The sequence below is a fragment of the Ammospiza caudacuta genome, chromosome 11, assembly GCF_027887145.1.
Source record: "Ammospiza caudacuta isolate bAmmCau1 chromosome 11, bAmmCau1.pri, whole genome shotgun sequence".
NCBI lineage: Eukaryota > Metazoa > Chordata > Aves > Passeriformes > Passerellidae > Ammospiza > Ammospiza caudacuta.
Genome location: NC_080603.1, coordinates 27,786,970 through 27,803,993, shown reverse-complemented (window position 1 = coordinate 27,803,993; position 17,024 = coordinate 27,786,970). Strand labels below are relative to the sequence as shown.

General features: G+C 40.4%; 1 protein-coding gene across 4 annotated transcripts; it reads left to right on the top strand.

The window, feature by feature from the left end:
• The first annotated feature begins 1,390 nt into the window (after positions 1 to 1,390).
• Positions 1,391 to 16,060, top strand: GYG1 (glycogenin 1). Of its 4 annotated transcripts, none has more exons than XM_058812288.1 (8): positions 1,391 to 1,509; positions 4,825 to 4,960; positions 6,843 to 7,017; positions 7,329 to 7,491; positions 10,929 to 11,055; positions 14,172 to 14,391; positions 15,007 to 15,057; positions 15,273 to 16,060. In XM_058812288.1, the coding sequence occupies exons 1-8, from the start codon at positions 1,503 to 1,505 to the stop codon at positions 15,432 to 15,434; spliced, it is 1,041 nt and encodes a 346-aa protein (XP_058668271.1). In that variant the 5' UTR covers positions 1,391 to 1,502; the 3' UTR covers positions 15,435 to 16,060. The 4 variants fall into 4 exon arrangements, with proteins under 4 accessions (XP_058668271.1, XP_058668269.1, XP_058668270.1 ...); XM_058812286.1 differs by lacking the exon at positions 1,391 to 1,509 and adding an exon at positions 1,843 to 1,957; XM_058812289.1 differs by lacking the exon at positions 1,391 to 1,509 and adding an exon at positions 1,883 to 1,979.
• The last annotated feature ends 964 nt before the right edge of the window (positions 16,061 to 17,024 follow it).

Sequence of the window (17,024 nt, the reverse complement as noted above, 5' to 3'; positions counted from 1 at the left end):
AACCAGAAGGAATTATGCTCTTTTGCTCCACTCTAACATAACACAAAGGAAGCAAGGGAAGGGGGGAGGGCAGTCACCAACAGTGGCTATTCTATTGTTTTCTCTCAAAACTTGGCAAAGCAACAAGCTAGACACAGCTGAAATGTGCTGGCTAAAAACTTCTCAAAACTTTCATCTGAGACAGACACAAACCATGCCTAGTACCATCATAGGGAAAGTTTGTCAAAGCCAAAGATAACTGAAAACAGGGTTGCATAAAAAAATAAAATATTAGTAATCCCTGTACATATACAACATTACTAGCATTGCCTAAAATTCTGATTCACATGCTTTAATGCATACAATGCATGAATTACAAATTAATGGTATGCTCTAAAGGCATATTTTGGTTTGGGGTTGTTATTTTGTGGCTGGTCAAGGAACGCTTCCTTGATTTTGGTTCATATTTTTAGAAGTACATAATTTGATTTCAAAACAGGTCTACGAAAATTTTCTCAGCTCAAATATGATCTCCCATACTGGGGAAATTAGGAGTTGGAGGGCTCTTTGTTCATGAGTTTGCATTTGAGATTTTAATCCGTTCATGGCTTATTTGCCATTTCGAGTCAGAAAGAAATCCCCTTACTAACTGACTTCCCTCCATTTATCGTGATCAAAAAGCAGTCATATTTCATTGTCTTGAGGAAGGTAACAGACCACAGGAAAGGATCTGGGCATCCTGGGGGACACGAAATTAAACACGAGCCTAAATGTGCCCTTCCTGAAAAGGTGAGTGGTAACCCGGATTGCACGAGGCAAATGGAGGGGATCCCTGCCCTCTGCTCAGCACTGCTGAGGCCACACCTGCAGGGCTGTGCTGAGTGCTGGGCTCCCCGGTTCGGAAGACATGAACACACTGGACAGAGGGCAACAAAGCGCCACAAGGATGATGAAGAGACAAGAAACCATCTCTCCTAGGAGGAAAGGCTGAGAGAGCTGAAACCGTTCAGCCTTGAAGAAGAGGCAGCTCGGCGGATCCCATCCACCTGTACTAACACCTGCAGTGCCAAGGCGACGGGACCAGGCTCTCCCCAGCAATTTTAGTCCTTCTTCCCCCAGGGCTTAGCGGCCACAGAAGCAACGCTCCTCCTGTGTACCACCGCCGCTCCCGGCCTGAGCCACAGCACCCTGACACGGCGGTCCCCTCTATTCGCGCGGCGGAGGATTTTCAGCATTTTCCAGCTCCGCTCTACCCGAGAGGCACGGGAGCGGGCGCGCGGGGGGCCTGAGGCCTCCCGGAGAGGACGCGGCGTCGGCCCCGGAAGGAGGGGGGTGACGTGCGGCCGCCGCGGGAGGCCATGGCGGGGGCTCCGCCCGCGGCGCCGCGGGGATTCCTCGGGGCGGGGCGTCCTCCGGCCGCCACGGACGCGCCGCTGCTGGCCCCGCCCCTATATAAGGGGCGGCCTCAGCGCGGCCCCGACCGCGGCCGCCGCGTCTCCCGCACCGACCCGCGCTCGGGAACCATGGCAGGTCAGTGCGCGCCCGCCCGCCCGGCTCGCGCCGCTCTTCGCGAGGGCCGCGGGCCGCGCTCGCGGTGCCGCCACGCGGCCGCGGGATCGGCGCGGCGGGATCGCCGCGGCCGCGCCTATTTTAGGCAGCCGTGCCTATTTTTAGGCAGCCGTCCTGGCGGCGAGCTGGCTGGCTTCGCCTGGTGGGGGCAGGGGCTGCCCGCGGGGGGTTCGGAGCCGGCCCCCCGGGCACCGCTGTGCGGTTTGAGAGGACGCGAACGGTGCCGGCTCTTTCCGCCCCTCGCTCCGTGCTCTGCCCCACGCTCCGTCCCCTAACGGGAGGGATGTCGCCCGCGTGGCGGGGAGCAGGATGGGCCGGAGAGGCCACTGTAGGGGTACAGCGGTGAAAATCCAGCCCTCTCCTAAAACGCCGAGAGAGCTTGTGATCTATGTGCTTTTGATACTTTGCAGTGAGTACTTACGGCTCTCCGTGTATGTGTTACTTCTTTCTTCCGGTATTTTTTGTTTTTGTTGTTGTTTGGGGTTTTTTGTTTGTTTGCTTTGTTTGGGGTTTTTTGGGGGGTTTTTCTTTTTTTCCCCGATTTTCACCTAAAGTTGTCAGCAAAGTCGGTTTCATTTTCGGGTCTGGAAGCCTGCAGGAAGTGTGCCCTCCGATGCATGTCTTGATAAGATGCTCCTGTCTCTCTAGGAATCCTGTACTCAAAAAACAAATGAGATATACTAGCACCTACCTCAGAGAATAGGAGAAAAGGCAAGCACCTGTGAACTCTGGCTATGCCTAGGACAAATCTTCCAGGAGAGTTTCTAAATGATCTGGGGCAAGCACTCCAGTAACCTCTGCATGCCATGAAATGAAAGATCGCTTCCAGCTCAGACTTCCAGGATGCTAGTGGGTGTGTAAGGGCTAGCACAAAAACTCTTGCAAAGAGATATTATAGACTATGAACTGGGCAGCCAAAGAGTTCTCTGGAGTAGCATGGTTTTGTCTGGGTAAGTCAATTAGGAAGCTGGGCAACTGCCTCTCATTCTATGTGGTTTTGAGAATGTACTCTCACCAAGAGTTCATTATGTTTCAGGCCTAGCAGTGGCTGCTGTGTAAACACAAGATTCTGTGAAGAAAGTGTTGACAGAGAAGGGGAAAAGGATGAGAAGGGAGACCCACACAGCTGAAATACTTGATGTTTTGGTAGAATGGACTAGTCTTTTGCAGCTATAACTTCCATAGTAAGCAGCAACTGGTCTTGCCCAAATTGTAGCATGAGCTCATGTACTTAGAAATTGTATGGAATAGAACACTTAGGTATGATATGTAGATGATATTGAACACAGGATGATATAGAGTAGATACAATAGAAACTTTAGATATAGAATAAAACATAGTTTATTTGAAACTTTGGAAAGTTATGCTGACTTAGATGGTCTCCAGGTTGGCAAAATTAACCTCCTGTCAAGCAGTTGTAAAGTTTCCTCCTAGAGCTGGGACACAGTAGGGGGCTGCATCATTAAATTGACTTTATTTCCTTAAAGACCTTAGTGTGTGTGTGTGTGAATATTCAGTTTCAAGAAGATGAGACGGAGTAGAAGTGTACTTGCTAACAGGTCAATGAAGAAAAGATCTGTCTTTCAGTGGCAAGGTCACTTTAAGAATTAGTGCTACACTGCTAGGGGAAAAAACCCAAACAACATTCAGATGAATATTGGGCACAATCCCACTTTGTCTACACTGGATTTTTAGTGAGCTGTTGAGAGCATAGTGTCAGACTTCCACGTATTGAATGGTAACATGCCAATTACCTAGTGAAAAACCCTGTCCCATTAGGAGGCTGTTTATACAACTTAAAATATTACACTCTTGCCCTTCAAAGAAACATCAAGTTGTTCTGCAGATTTGCTGCATATGAACTAGTACAAATAGGCAGCTAAAAGTGAATTGAAACAAAATATCTTTATTCCTGGCATTATAGAAGCTTTTTTTATCTTTGTAATTGACCACTATAATCTAAATCCCTTGGGACTAGTTGGTTTTGCTGCTAAGCAAAATAGAAGTTTTTGTAGCTGGTCTATAGATCTTGCAGACCAGGTCTGCAGAGCTTATAGGCAATTATGGTACGTGATTGCCTGTTGTCAACTGTTAAGGGAGTATTAAGTTAAAAGGATATTGATGATGACTGCTTTGTGAGTTTAGGCGTTGTGCCCAAACAACAATTTTTCTGAAAGGAGTCAGTATTTTAATCTTGCTACTAGGCTTGACAGTGAGCCTTTAAGAGCCCTTTAAGAACTCTCACTCTGATCTAACCTAGTTAACACCTTTTGTAATGAAAAGAAATCAAAGTTGCTAAAATAAATTTGACTCTTGAAGTTCTTATGAAGAAACTGTTTTGTTGATAGAGTGAAAATGGATTGGTGGGAAAGACCATGCTTTGTAAAGTGATATAACTTTGAAAGGAGGTCTACATTAAAATAGCTAACAGTGAACTGAAGAGCTTTTATAAGTTACTTGGTTGCTTTTATGAGTCCCCCTCTGGCAGTTTAAAATAACATGAAAGAAGGTAAAGCTTATATAATATGGTTTCAATAAGTACTATAGGGTAAAAGAATCTGTCTTAATCTATATTTAAGATACGGCTGGAGCAGGAGATTATAGTACCTCTTTTTTCTCAAAGAGTAAAAATTATTCCTGCAAGTTCTAAATTGCATTTTGCATTACTAGTTACTTCCCATGTAAATTTTGCATTCTTGTGACACAGCTGCTACCATGGGTTGCAGAACAACTCATCTGCAAAATCCTGAGCTAGCAAAACTTAAAACTGTTGTCTAAGATATAATTCAATGCTTACTTTCATTTGAAAATGAATTGCCAGTTTTATCCTGCTTTAGCTTCAGGGTTGAGAGCTGTACCTAGAGAAACTCTACATCCACTAACTTTAGGCCAAAAGCAAGCCCACAGACTCCAAACACTTTTTGTATAATAGCATATTAGTGGCCCAAGTAGAGCTCTTTAGAATTTTGGATTGTCTCTACTTTTGGCATGACTTATTTAACCTGTGGGCAAATTTGAACTGGTGCTCTCTTAAAACAGTCTTGATTTTGTGGGTCATTTTACTGCATTTTGCCATGTGTCAAGTCACCAATAGCAAATGTAGCTATGCAAACAATCTACTTCATTGAGTCACGTAGGAAGGCCCTGTACACAGAATTAAAGGACACATCTTAGAGGTCTCACAGCAAGATTACCTAACAATACTAGGTTTCTAATGTATCTGTCTCAGAATAAAGTAGTGGATTGTGCTAACTTGACCACATTCATTTCTTTCAGACCAGTCTTTTGTGACTCTAGCCACAAATGACTCCTATGTGAAAGGAGCACTGGTACTTGGTTCATCCTTGCAACAGTATAGAACAACAAGGAAGCTGACTGCACTCATAACTCCTCAGGTCTCAGATCTTATGAGGTAAGGTCACTTACATGCTTCAGACTGCAACATTTCCTGCTGATGTGCAGATTGAAAAATGGAAGTTAACTTTCTTAATAGTAACCTTTCAAAGCTCTGGAAGCTGAACAGCTAATTTCAGCAGAACTCAACTTATCTGGAGTTCTGTAAGTTCTTCAAACATGGAACTGTTTATGTTTTGGTGTGGTTTTTTTTTTTCTTCCCTAGGATGAGTTAAATAGTCTGCAGTTAGAGCTCTAAAGCATGACTTGATACTGATATTTCTGCTAGATCTTTGCTCTTCTGTAGTCCTGCTTAGAATTGTCCGACAATGTAATATTGCCCACGCATTTGTTAGTGCTATGTGTATGCATGTGGAGGTGGGGGCAGGAAATTAGTGTTTGTTTGTTTTGCAGAAATATTCCCAATTGACATAATATAACACAAGCTCTATTGAAATCTAGTGGACACTTCAAGTTTTATCATGGGAGAAGCGAGCAGAACTGAGGTAGCACCAAGTATGTCAAATCAGCAGCTGAACAGAGGCATCTAACAAGGTCAGCACAGTACATCAAATGAAAGGAAGAGGCAACTGCTTCCTACAGCCTCCTTAGAATAGTCTCACTATGGAGTGGACTGGATTCTTTCCAAATGTAAGAGGGTAAAAAAAAGCAAACAGAGAAACAGTTAATAACTATGGGAAGTACAGATAATAAGTCAAGATTCCCTACATGGGAAGTAATTCTGAAAAGCGTTATCAGTATATAGACACAATAGAGAGGTGACTCAATTTAAAAAATGCAGTGACTTTCCCTGGAGTCTCCTGGCAGCTAAACGGTTGTATCGCTTTTAAAATGTTGCATATAGGAACATCCATTTCAGCCTACTAGGTGAGTGTGCTCTTCTAAGATGAACCTTAAATGTGCCTATGTGGTAGTGAAAGCCACCTAGTACTGCGCCCTTAGACCGGTGATACTTATGTACCTAATGGTATAATTGGAACTTGCATTTCTCACCCTGTCTCCACTAACAAAGTTGTGAATGCCTGAAGTTCAGAAGCAGTGACCCACCAACTGTCAGTATAAAGACTGCCTTGCAAGGCAGAGTTCCAAAATTCATTTAAAAGCTCTGTGGGGCTTAAATTGTACTGGCAATTGCTAAGCATTCAAGATATGCTGAAGAACAGTAAGACTTTACTGATGTTTCCTGTTTTAAGCAGCACAAACACCTTAATCTCTTGAACTAATCGTAATTCTCTATTGATGGTAAAGCAAAGGTTGGATATCTACCAATTTCACTAAATTTCACTACACTGCCTGAAAGTTTGTCACTCTTTAGTGAATATGATACTGGTTCAAAACATTTTGTACCCACAGCCATAACTAAGTTAGTGTTGAAAAGACTTCATGGGATAAAGAAAGTTTTAGTAACTAGGTCTAGGCAGATGTCTCAAATGTCACAAATCTAGAACAGTGTAAATATTGCATAAAATTGGTCTAAGCTGCTTCAAATTCAACTACTGTCCTGCTCAAGCTAGGCTAACAGCTTCCCATTTCTTAATTGTCTGCTCAGAGTAGGTTTTTAAGTTGCTAGATATTAGAGTCTGGATGAAAAAAAACAACTTAGTGTATGACTTACTGAACTAGATAGCAATGCCAACTAAAACTTTGTGGAAGAAAAAAAAACCCAGAAGACTTCTTTGTTCCCCAAAATGTGCACATTACAAACTTTATGGCAGACAGGTGTACTTGTGTGTTCCAAAATATGCAGTCAACTCTTACTACTTTTCAACAAGAAATGTTGCCAGGTTTCCTGTTATTCCACTTCTCTTTACGGAATCTGTTGTGTGGTCTGCTGTTGGAGTAACGCTAGAACTAAATCTTGCCAATTGACTCTTCCCCAGGAGAGTGCTGGAAAAAGTCTTTGATGAAGTCATATTGGTAAATGTCTTGGATAGTGGGGATTCAGCACACTTGGCGTTAATGAAAAGACCCGAGTTGGGCGTCACACTAACAAAGCTTCACTGCTGGGAACTGACACAGTTTTCAAAATGTGTTTTCATGGATGCAGACACAATGGTAAGTGGCTGTGTCTTGTGGTACTTCTCAAAGTCCTAGTATCAGGGTTGTTGGACTTTTTCCTGTGGTTTTTTTTTTTAAGAGTAGGGGTAATAGATGGACTAGTAACAGTAAGAATGTGTGTGCCTTTTAAACTAAATTAACTGTTATGAAGTCTGTGGGGACTATTTATGTCAAGTATTGTCTTCTGTAACATGAACACTGATAAAATAACTTCCTTTTGTGTCTTAGTGTATTTGCCAAAATCCATGAAAAACATGATACCACAATTCCTAACCTAAAAGCATTTTTTTAAACTCCTTTACAATTAGGTTTTGTCAAATATAGATGAGCTTTTTGAGAGAGAAGAGCTATCTGCCGCACCAGATCCAGGCTGGCCCGACTGTTTTAATTCAGGAGTTTTTGTTTACCGACCTTCCATTGAAACATACAGTCAGCTGTTACAGTTTGCCACAGAGAAAGGCAGCTTTGATGGTATGTATTAATTTGTATTTCAGTGTAAGTTAAACCAAAATGGTCTAACAGTATTCGGGATGGCTCAGTAACCACATACATCTCATGGGGATTCTGTATGATAGAATTCTCAATGTAACCATGCAAAAATTCTATCCTTCTCAGAAATCATTACAGTATGTAGTAAAATTACTTTTTTCAGGCTTAATGAAATAAAAACTGAGTTTGGCCTCCAGACAAACAGGTGTAGAATCATATAACGAGAAATGAAACTCCAGTACTATGCTTCAGACATCCCTAACATTCAAGGCTTCAAGGCTTGGATGTTCTATACTAACTCAAGCTGCTATAGAAAAAATAGTACTGGTCAACTTGAGCACAGCTTCAGAAAATCAAACATTTGAAGATACAGAAACCTCTTTGTATGCTATGTGATGGCTTCCTGTCATTATAGGGTGCATGTAGTAGTGCATGTAGTAGCCTTGGTTGCTTCCTACCATAGGTTACTTGGGATCCGCCACTGTACCAGGTTTCAGCTTGAGAAACCAAGTTGTGCTGCCCTGTAAGTCTACTTAATCTGTTACTGTTGCAGGAAAAGCTTATGTCCCTTGGAGACAGCTGTAGTTAAAAGCTTCACTGTCTCCTGTCACTTAATTTCATTATGTAACTACTGTGGTAGAAAGCAAAGTCTAACTGAAAAAAATATAGAAAACGATGTAAATAAGACCATAAAATGAAACTCTCAGATAAAAGATAAAAGATAATATTGACTTACCTCTCAGTACTTTGTGAAAAGCAAAATATTTAGATGTCACTCCTAGTCTGCAGAATAATCCTTGTTACTGTAGGGATTCTTCTAAAGAACATTGAGCAGTTGCATGCTCAATGCTACCTAATGAAAATTAATACTGCCATGTAATAAAGGTCAAAGGTGCAAACTGATCACCAGCTATAGCAAAATCTGTAGCATAGTTCTGAATTGTTGCATTAAAACAAACAAAACCCCCCAAAACCAACTGAACACCCTGTCCTACCCCCCCCCCGAAAAAAAACCCCAACCCCCCCCAAAAGCAACCAATCAAAAAACCCCCAAATGAATAGACCTCTTTTTACAATATGCTTTCTGACATGAATGCTAAAGCCACGCAATGGTGAAACTTCCTCTGTCCTAAATGCAAAGCAATTGTTGCAGCACTTAACAGCAAAAACAGTGGGCTAGTTGTTTTGTTATCAAATTTCTAGAACTGTAATTTGTACTTCAGCTTCCAAATCTTAGTTTTTATTAATGGTAGCACTGGTCTGAGTAATGATGCCATGGAGACCTAGACCATCTGTATAAGCTACTGCTGAGCTCAGGAACTTCGTAGGGAGAAAGGGAATTGAAAATTAAATTGACCTAGAGAGTAATAAAAGGGCCAAGGAAACTTAGTAAGAGAAACCTATGAATGGTCACTGCTTCTAATAGGACGCACGGATGCAAACTTAACAACCTACCAAACTATGTGTAGTTGAAGTCAAGCTGCAAGTGCCTTGTGTGCAGTAGGAGTAACTAAGGCATAGAAGACCTTCTAGAATATTTTCTGTATGCAACACCAGACTGCTGCCTCCATTACTGTTGTCCAGAAATGGAAGAATGATGGCTACATATGTAGACGTCTACTCTGTCTGTCTAAACTTCACGTTTGTAGATAACAAAGAATATGTCATGCAACTACTCTAGATACAATCTAAAAGTTGTGGATAGGAAAGAAAAGTTGGGTTTTGGAAGAAATCTGGTAGTCCTGCTACCTTAAGAATGTTGCTGTTGCTTAGACAATCCTCTTGCTCTTTAGCCTGGGATCCAAAATAGTCTTGCTGTATTGTACATTGATATGTATCTGTAAATATGTAGTTAATATTAAGTACTGCCTGATTTTTCACCCTGCGTGTGAGATCCTGTTTATATAACAATACTCCTGTTGAAGTCTGAATTAGGACAGCTAGATACTGCTTTCATTGTCTGCTTTGGCACAAATGCATGCAATCTGGAAAAAGGCCAAGGATGTAAACCAATCTGAGCAAGAAAAAGTCCTGTAGAGTAAGTTAAATACATGATTGCTGCCCCCTCGGTTCTCTTATGATGGATATCAGTTTTTCAGAAGTGCTTTCCTTCCTTTACAGATTGAGAGGCAAGTCAGAGATTTGAAATTGCTGGACTGAGTCTCTGGCTGTTTCTCATTCTGCAATCTGCATGTATGCTGACAGCTGTAACAGGATACCTAGAATTTATATTTGTCAGTGTACTGTCCGTACATCTAAGTTTATGCCCAGCGTCTAGATACTTCAGCTGCAAAAAGCAAATTCTGCTCAAATGGCACTTGATGGTATAAACCTTAATACTGCCCTATTAAAAAGGCAGTAAATAAAAATCTTTTCCTGAGTCAGCAGAGGCCAATAAAAATCTTTTCCTGAGTCAGCAGAGACGGTGCTTAAGAAAATGAAAGATTAAAATGAAACATTGTCTGCTAACTAAGCTATCCACTTACCTACCCCTTAGTAATGCTACTTGTGCATGCAGTGATAGGTGAAAGAATACAGCAAGTGAAAGAGGACTCCCTTCAATCTCCTTGATAAGAGGGATTATTACCATTTAAAGACTAATTGTATTCATTGTGATAAAGAATTAATGGATGTAGATAAATAGGTTTTTACTTCTCAGTTGCTGCTTATAAACTAGTCTACTCTGGCCTGAAGGCTATATTTATTTTTTAGCTAATCTACTACTGAGATAGCAAACAACTTCAGATTCACTTAACCTTGTAACAACCTCTACTTGCAAACTAAGACATGACCCTTCTCAACACAGATTGTTATCCTCATTTAGTGGTTAGTCAGGAGCTTTTTAGTACAGAATTAGAAACACCTGTTATCTGTTAAGGAATTTGATGGAGTTTTCCTGTAATTGTCAACAAGACTACATGTGCTTTTCTTATCAGATCAGTGTGGAGGTAGATGCATCTGGCACTGCAGGTCTAACAGGCCACTGATACCCTAACTCTGTCAGTGAGATGATGTTGGTCATGCATCTGTAAGCATAAGTAATAAAACTTATTGCTGCCATTTGATCTTCTGAGCTACAGCTGAGCAGTGCTCAGTTGTACTGTTTTATTGTGGGGTGTTATTGCTGTGTTATACAGATTGAACTTAAGCTGTAAAAGAAACTAAATGGCAGAGTTTGTGAGCAGCTTCCTATCTTTAACAAAAGTAACCCCATATATACTATTTCATTCTCTGCGCTTTTGGAATATTCAAAGGGCAGAAGGTTTACAGGGTTGTTCACAAATAGGACTGTAGTGCTCAGTGCCAGACTTCGACAGGACATGATAACTGCATTACCAATTCCTGCTTAGTAAAGTGACTGAAAAAGATCTTCAAATAGCTGTCTGATGCTCATAGCCTATTAATGCTTTCTCTTTTAGGTGCAGATCAGGGGCTATTAAACACCTTCTTCAGCAGCTGGGCAACAACAGACATGAGCAAACATCTACCATTTATTTATAATTTGAGCAGCACTTCTGTATATTCCTACCTTCCAGCATTTAAAGCGTAAGTTGAAAACTTCAAGAAGACCTTCAGAGCTTACATAAACTAATTTCTTGTAACAGAATGAACAGGCATGATGTGAGCTTACACAGGTTTTTTAGAAGTAGACTGTTCCTGCCACTCAAAATACCGTAATTTCTTCTCTTAAAAAAAAAAAAAATTGAATTGATGAAAATCAAATTCAGCTGTATCTGCAGCTTAAACCACTCATCCCTGGTAATAACACTGAAGTTGAGTAAGCACATTTGACAGGTCATTTGCAAAAGAAAAAACCACTCCTCCAGTACAGGATACAGTCTAGACAAGTTCCAACCAATGGCAATAGGCTCTTTAATCAACTTGAGCTGACCTTCAGCATGTCACTAGTGGTATCCTTCCCACTTAGATAACTTGCCCTTTCTTCACTCCAGTTACTTAGGGTATTTAACAAACAGTAGTTACAGTTTCATCTGATCAACCTATACCATTCAAATAAGTGTGGTGAACAAAGATTTGTATCAAGCTAGAATTCTCTCCTAACAGTCTTTCTAGACCTCTGTCAGTTCCTTAAGTAACAGCAAGATGGAACAAAGAATACAACCAACCACATATCATTGCATATTTCCTCTGTGACAAAGCCTGTATCCTTGCTAGCTAGCAGTGTTAGTGTGGCATGTGAGTAAATTGTATGTCAGAGGCAGGGTTGTTCAAAGTGTTATAACAATCCAGGAGAAAGGGGGTGGGGTGAGGGGGGAAAGAAGGGAAACTGAAGTGTTACACAGAAACTCTTTATCTATTATGAGCTACAGAAGTTGGAGGCAAGGAAAAGGGAAAGTGCCAAGTGCATAAAAACAATCTGATCTCTGAATGACATCAGGTTACTAGTGTCTAAAGCAGCAGCTGGCATTAGCAGGCCTTGCTGGCTCAAGATCAAACTATGTCTTGTGATCAGAATACTGTTTGGAATCTTGTCATGCTAAAAGTGGAACACTTATTTAAAGAAATATATGCAAGCCTCAGAATGACTAAGTAGCTGGATAGCATTTGATAAACTAACATCTATTGTAAAGTAGATGTTTCCATGGCTGGCTGTCAGTCACGTCACCTTAATTTTACAAATTACTTAGTTGCCACAGAACACTAATTGGATCTGGGAGTTCTTGACAAAAATTATCTTTAACTGATTGAATCAATTGCTTAACTGAGTTCATCAGACCTTCAAAAATAGAATGCTGGAAGTGCAGCCCTTGTAAGCAACACTCCCTGCTCAATAGGTGGAACAAGTTCCCTTGGTTAGATCAGCAGCTACACTCTTGATAATCAACAGTTAGAATATAGTGAAATTTAAACCTACTGACAGTAATAGCTAAGTTTTTTGCAGCTTTGTACAGTGAGACTAGATTTCACAGCAGTCTCAGTAATCCTTTTTCCAAAGGAAAATGCCAATTCATGACAAATGCTCTCTGACTTCAAAACATTGATGAAGGACTTTTCTGGGAGATGTGGAAAGACAGATTAGTTGCTGAGGCCAGTGTAGACATAAAGCTTCCTAACAGTTGAGCTTAAATGCCCAAATAAAGTATTGCAGGTCCAGAAAGTATCTAGAAAGCAGATGCTAAAAACATTGTAGAAGCTTGGCATCTGTTGTTCTGACTGCAAGTAGACAGGATACCAAGAGTATACTTCTCTATTTGCAACAAATGTTGTGATACTTCTTATGCATTCTATTCTCTTGATTTTTGAACAATATGTTTCCTTAGAACAGCAGCAGCCCAAGATAAAGAAAACTCAGGTTTAGTACTGACAGCTAATAAAACTAAGGTAGTCCCCTTATGCTAAATCTTGACTTTTGGGGTTTCAAGTTAAAGCCCAGTAACTGACCTCTTGAAGACACTTTTTTTCATGCAGTTAAAGCAAATACTTGGCCTTTCATGCACACACAAGTCTTCATTCTGCAGTAAGTTCAGTTGTATTGAAAACATTGAACATGAACCTTGAAATATAGTCAAGGACCTTAAAATAGTATGAAACCTACAACCCCATGCAAATGCATACTTGGTTTGAATATTCTATGGCTTTTGAAACACACCCGTATTGTCTCCATACACAAAACTCTTTAACACCTGAGTCCTGGTTAAAATGACCAGCATCTGCTTAATAAAACATAAGCCAAGCTACTTGATGTTACTCTCCATTTCAGTCATATGATGTTGACAAGAAAACCTAATGTGATACAAACTGAACTAGGTGACATAGTCACTGTTAGCAGACAGACTAGTATTGCTTGTTCACAAACTGAATCAAGCTAAAACCCAGCTCTGGAACTGTAGGAGAATGACATGAATGTTGTCTCTTTCAGTGTTTAGTTCTTTACTTGAGAAGAGGTGCATCTGATCTTTACTTTTAATACAGAAGAACATACTGATAACAGCTGGGACAAAGGGAGAAGTCCATATTGAAAGTAGTTTAAATGGTTTCAAAAAGAAACAAAAACAACCCACTAACAAACCCACGCATGGTTGCCCTAAGGTTATTTAGGAAGTAAGGGTTGTCTAAGCAAGACCCTGCCGCACCAAGATCAGGAGTGTTCTGAAATGCCTTGGTTCTACAAAGTTGCTGTGTTTCAAGGACATGGTCTCCTTGCAGCAGAGCCATCCAATGATCCATTTCTACAGGGCTATAAACTGAAAGGGTAACTCTTAACACTGACTGTTCTCTACATAATACTTGTAATGCTTAACTCTCTGGCTTGCTGACTTTGGAGTAGAATCTTTTTCACTTTTAAAACCAGTTCCGATTGCAACGGCTGCTTGAGACTGCTCTCCCCTGAGCTATGGACATGACCCTAAAGACTTGAGTTGTCTGTAAGTATTTAAATAGCCCAGACCACTAGGTTTTGGCTGTATTCTGACTAGTGCAATGTAGAATTCAGCTTGCATTTTTTCCATTGTTTCACAATGCTTTCAGTCCCAATAGGCATTGGCAGTTTGATAATTTAGCACTTAATCACCTAAATATTCATATTTCTGTTTTCTGGACAAATACAGAAATAACAGGTTAAAAAAAGTTATGTCTGACTGTCTAAACTCGTTTTCTAGACATATGTACAAACTGACTTCTAAAATTTTTCTGCCCAACAGGTTTGGTGCAAATACTAAGGTAGTGCATTTCCTGGGAAGCACAAAGCCGTGGAACTATACATATGACTCCAGAACAAAAAGCATAAAGGGCAACATGGATGACCCTAAAATAGTTCACCCAGAATTCCTCAACATGTGGTGGGATACCTACATAGCTGATGTTTTACCATTACTAGAACAGCATGGAATTGTTAAAGAAATTAATCCAGGGGTAAATATGGTACGTGTTCTAATAATCTTGCGCATCCATACCTAAGTATGGATGACAGGTTATTTACCATTGCATCAATTTCCCTTCCCTCTGTCCATCTCAAAGCATGGGTGTGGTTTAGTTTGTGGGATGCAGGGTATTTTAGTTTTGTCCTTTTAAGCTTGGAATAAATAATACTATAAAAGAGAAGCATGCTAGACAGGTCTTGGACATGGCTGTATGCTTGCCTAAAACAAACTGTGTACATAGTTAATGTAGCACCAGGTCTTACACTGTAGTAACTTCTTTGATGTAGTAACTTCTTTAATTTATACAGAGAAGGATCTAAGTCCTCTGTGTTGCAGCTAATAAGGTTCTCAAGGAGAAGAACCCCACTTCAGCATGCAAATATGTACATACAGATCTTGCATGGTGAATCACATTGCCTAGGACAACCAAAGTAATGCTTCTGACTGTAGTTGTCATTCACAGAGTTTAGCAGCCTGCATCTGACTGTGGACTTCTTAGTCATAGCTTAGTACATGAAACAGTTTAAGTTCTCAGCCTTTCTAAGACCAAAGTTATTGACATCTTCAGATGTGCTTCTCTTGGTAATCTTGCATCTTTCTAACAAACTATTTGCAGCTATCGGGCTTGGTCTATACTCTGGCTTTCTCTTGTGGCTTCTGTAGAGAGGTATGAAGAACTGAAAATTTTCTTTTTTTTTTTCCCCTTGCTAACATCTGTAACTCTGCTTTGTTATTTTGCTAGGAAAGCTGCACAATCCCTACCCATTGGCAATGCTTGCTACTGCGCATGATAACATCAACTTTGTTGTCCCATTCTATGGCTTGTTGCGCGCTTTAGCTGCACAAAGTATTTCTATATTTTTACTCTACCTTTCCTTTTAGGCAGAAGTTACAGAGGCAGTGTCCCACGTATCAGTATCACCCCTATTACCAACTGAATCTTCAGAAGAACGCAAGGAACGGTGGGAACAGGGCCAAGCTGACTATATGGGAGTGGATTCCTTTGACAACATCAAGAAGAAACTTGATACCTACCTTCAGTAGAAGTGCCTGTCTCAAACAGTGGTGATGCAAGGACTTGTTCCAGAACTAACAGCTAGAAAGGTATAGATGGTGGTCAGTTACACTTGCTAGTAGCTTGAGGAAAAACTTCTTGGCTGAAGGCCTCTGCAGTGCTACAGATGAAAACTGAGCAAAAGCTAGGAAGCAGAATCCTTGGGCCACCTATTACTGCCCAATTTCCAATTCTCCATACTAGATAAAGCCAGGTATTTTCAGCTTAAAATTTCTTCTGTTTTGATCAATTGGCTCAACATATTCTTTAAACTGGGTTTGTTACCTCACCTCATTAGGTGATTAGCATTGATTCCTTTGCTTGCTGTTTTAGATGTAAAATCTAATTCATGGGATTGCTCATACACTGGAGTGGTAGCCATTCTGCTTTACCATAAATGTATTAATGACACTGGGATACATACATGTAACAGTAATAGCACTGCTTTGCTCTTCCAGTCACAATTGCACTGAAATTTTGACCAGGTTCTTACGCACAGTGCCTGCAGCATGGCAGAATGCGTTTTTCAGTTCTGTATACTATGGGACTAGTAAACTGAGTTTTATCTGTTCCTTGCAATGTTGCACTTGATATAAAAATAAAAAGTTGTCATGCATTTCTGTCTTCCCTAAACTCTTGAGCAATTAAAAAAAGGAGCTTTAAAGCAGTCTAACTAAAATATTCAACAGGTATAAATATCCCTTAAGCTTTGCTGATGTTACTCAAGCTCTCATTAGCAAACGTCCATCTTTTAGTTCATAATTATTTAGAAGTACTTAGTCATTTGCTAGGGAGTTGTTTAGGGCTTTTACATTAGTAACTTGAAGTTTGGGAAGAAGGCATCCTTCTTTCAAGTGACTGAAGAAACACTATCCCTAATGTAAGCCCTGTACACTGAACTTAGTCATAAAAACAACTGTGATACTAGTTGATTAGAAAGATTACATAGCTGCTTAAGTAACTGTACCTATCCTGGTAAGGAAAACTACTCTTTCCATGTATAAAGACAGTAAAGGAAGTGCTTTTTTTGCCACACTCAGGCTACATGTTCTCCAAGACACATGGAAAAGCAGTAAAAATAAAGCATGCTGATGACAGAAAGATTGCCTGTCATCTGTACTAAGGTTTTCTATCCTTTAGTCAAAAGTCTAAACAGAGCAAAATTAGTGTTTTTTGACAGCTGTACCTTTCACAAATCCAGAAACACTAAGAAAATATAAATTCCTTATTTCCTAGTAAAGGAGGATTTTGGCTGGTGATGGTGCTAAATCTTGAGCCTAGAGATAAAATAAACAATCAACAAGCTCTCACCATTTGCTGGTAAAGCAGAAGACATGAGTATAAGGGTTGGAATATTTTAACTTGTTTTCACTACTTAATTCCTCTATGATTTAGTTGTTCACCATTTAGAAAAAATGCTACAAGATGAGGTCCAAACCAAAGTAGCTTGTAGCTACTTAAAAGAACATAGTATCTGAACTGCAGGCTGTAACTAGCCCTTTCCTGTATGGGTTTTTCTTTTGCTGTGTTTTTTTTTTTTGTTTGTTTGTTTTGTTTTGTTTGTTTTTAACATATAAATT

Bases quoted from the DNA above. Each gene is read 5' to 3' on its own strand.
- GYG1 (XM_058812286.1), top strand. From the start codon at position 1,858: ATGGGCCGGAGAGGCCACTGTAGGGGTACAGCGGTGAAAATCCAGCCC. The intron at 11,056-14,171 runs GTAAGTTGAAAA...TCTGCCCAACAG, and splicing joins TACCTTCCAGCATTTAAAGC to GTTTGGTGCAAATACTAAGG. The intron at 15,058-15,272 runs GTATGAAGAACT...CTTTCCTTTTAG, and splicing joins CTTGTGGCTTCTGTAGAGAG to GCAGAAGTTACAGAGGCAGT.